This window comes from Sinocyclocheilus grahami, unplaced genomic scaffold, assembly GCF_001515645.1.
Source record: "Sinocyclocheilus grahami isolate Dianchi unplaced genomic scaffold, SAMN03320097.WGS_v1.1 scaffold20042.1, whole genome shotgun sequence".
Taxonomy (NCBI): domain Eukaryota; kingdom Metazoa; phylum Chordata; class Actinopteri; order Cypriniformes; family Cyprinidae; genus Sinocyclocheilus; species Sinocyclocheilus grahami.
Genome location: NW_015517852.1, coordinates 2,132 through 3,301, shown reverse-complemented (window position 1 = coordinate 3,301; position 1,170 = coordinate 2,132). Strand labels below are relative to the sequence as shown.

Genomic DNA, 1,170 nt, shown 5'->3' with positions numbered 1-1,170 from the left:
GTAAAGAAATGGAAGGTAATTCCTGAAATTCTTTATAGCCCTGTGTTTATAGGAGCTCAGTGGCTCATGGCAGAAATGGAAAGGTTTGCAATGTAGCTTTAATTGTGCGCAGTTTCCTCTCCACACCCAAAAATGGAAGCGAAGACCGATAAGAGTCCATTGTTTTAGATTGGAATGTCTGTTTTGACACTTTCTAGTAACTACTTCTTGAATATCCAACAGCACTCTAGATCTGGAAGTGGACATGCAGCCCAAAATGAGACCCATTCCCCAAGTCTAGGGATGAGAAATGAACATCACACCCCCACCACTAGTGCGGTTGATTATCAGCATTTTGATGTTGGCATTGGACAAGTAAGTTATTTATATAAGTATAGATATTTAAGCAGCACAACTGTTTCCAACATAAATGTTAAATCAGCATATTAGAATGATTTCTAAAGTATCATGTGACACTGAAGACTGGTGTAATGGCTGATGACAATTCAGCTTTGCATCACAGGACTAAAATATATTTTCACAATATTACTCTTATTTTTTCTGACATTAAAAATCTTACTGATTCCAAATTGGAATGATTAGAATACACCGTTACAGACAAACCTGATAATAAATAAATATGGAGTGAGAAGTATTTATTTATGCTTCATTGTATTTTTAATACATTAACTATATCATATATAAAAATATTTGTTTTATATATTTTTTTCTGTATGTTCTTCCAAGTTTGGGCTGCTATTTTCTGTTGAATCTCCATTGATAATACAAATTCAATGTCTTTCACTGTTTAAATGACAGTTGCCAAATAACAGCGTCTTTATTCCGCAGGTATCCATCGATTATCCTCAGTTAGCCTTTCATCCGCAGGCCTTCTTTGCCATGGGTTCACCCATAGGAATGTTTTTAACCGTCAGAGGTCTGAAGAGGATAGATCCTAATTACAGCTTCCCAACCTGCAAGAGTTTCTACAACATCTTCCATCCAGTAAGACCACTCTACAAAACACTGAGAACCATACACCTTCCTTAGAGCTCTGTTCTTACACCTCGAATGTGATCTGTGCAGTTTGACCCAGTGGCGTATCGAATTGAGCCCATAATTTTGTCTCAAGACATGGACTTGCCTCCCATGTTGATACCCCATCATAAAGGCAGAAAAAGGATGCACCTC

At 37.2% G+C, this 1,170-nt stretch overlaps 1 protein-coding gene across 1 annotated transcript; it reads left to right on the top strand.

Moving 5' to 3' along the window:
* Positions 1–6: 6 nt before the first annotated feature.
* LOC107579765 (phospholipase DDHD2-like) lies at positions 7–1,163 on the top strand (the record flags this gene model as incomplete). Its single annotated transcript, XM_016265561.1, has 4 exons — positions 7–15; positions 223–354; positions 829–984; positions 1,066–1,163. Coding segments are annotated over exons 2-4 (326 nt in total), but the record flags the coding sequence as incomplete, so codon positions are not given.
* Positions 1,164–1,170: the final 7 nt, after the last annotated feature.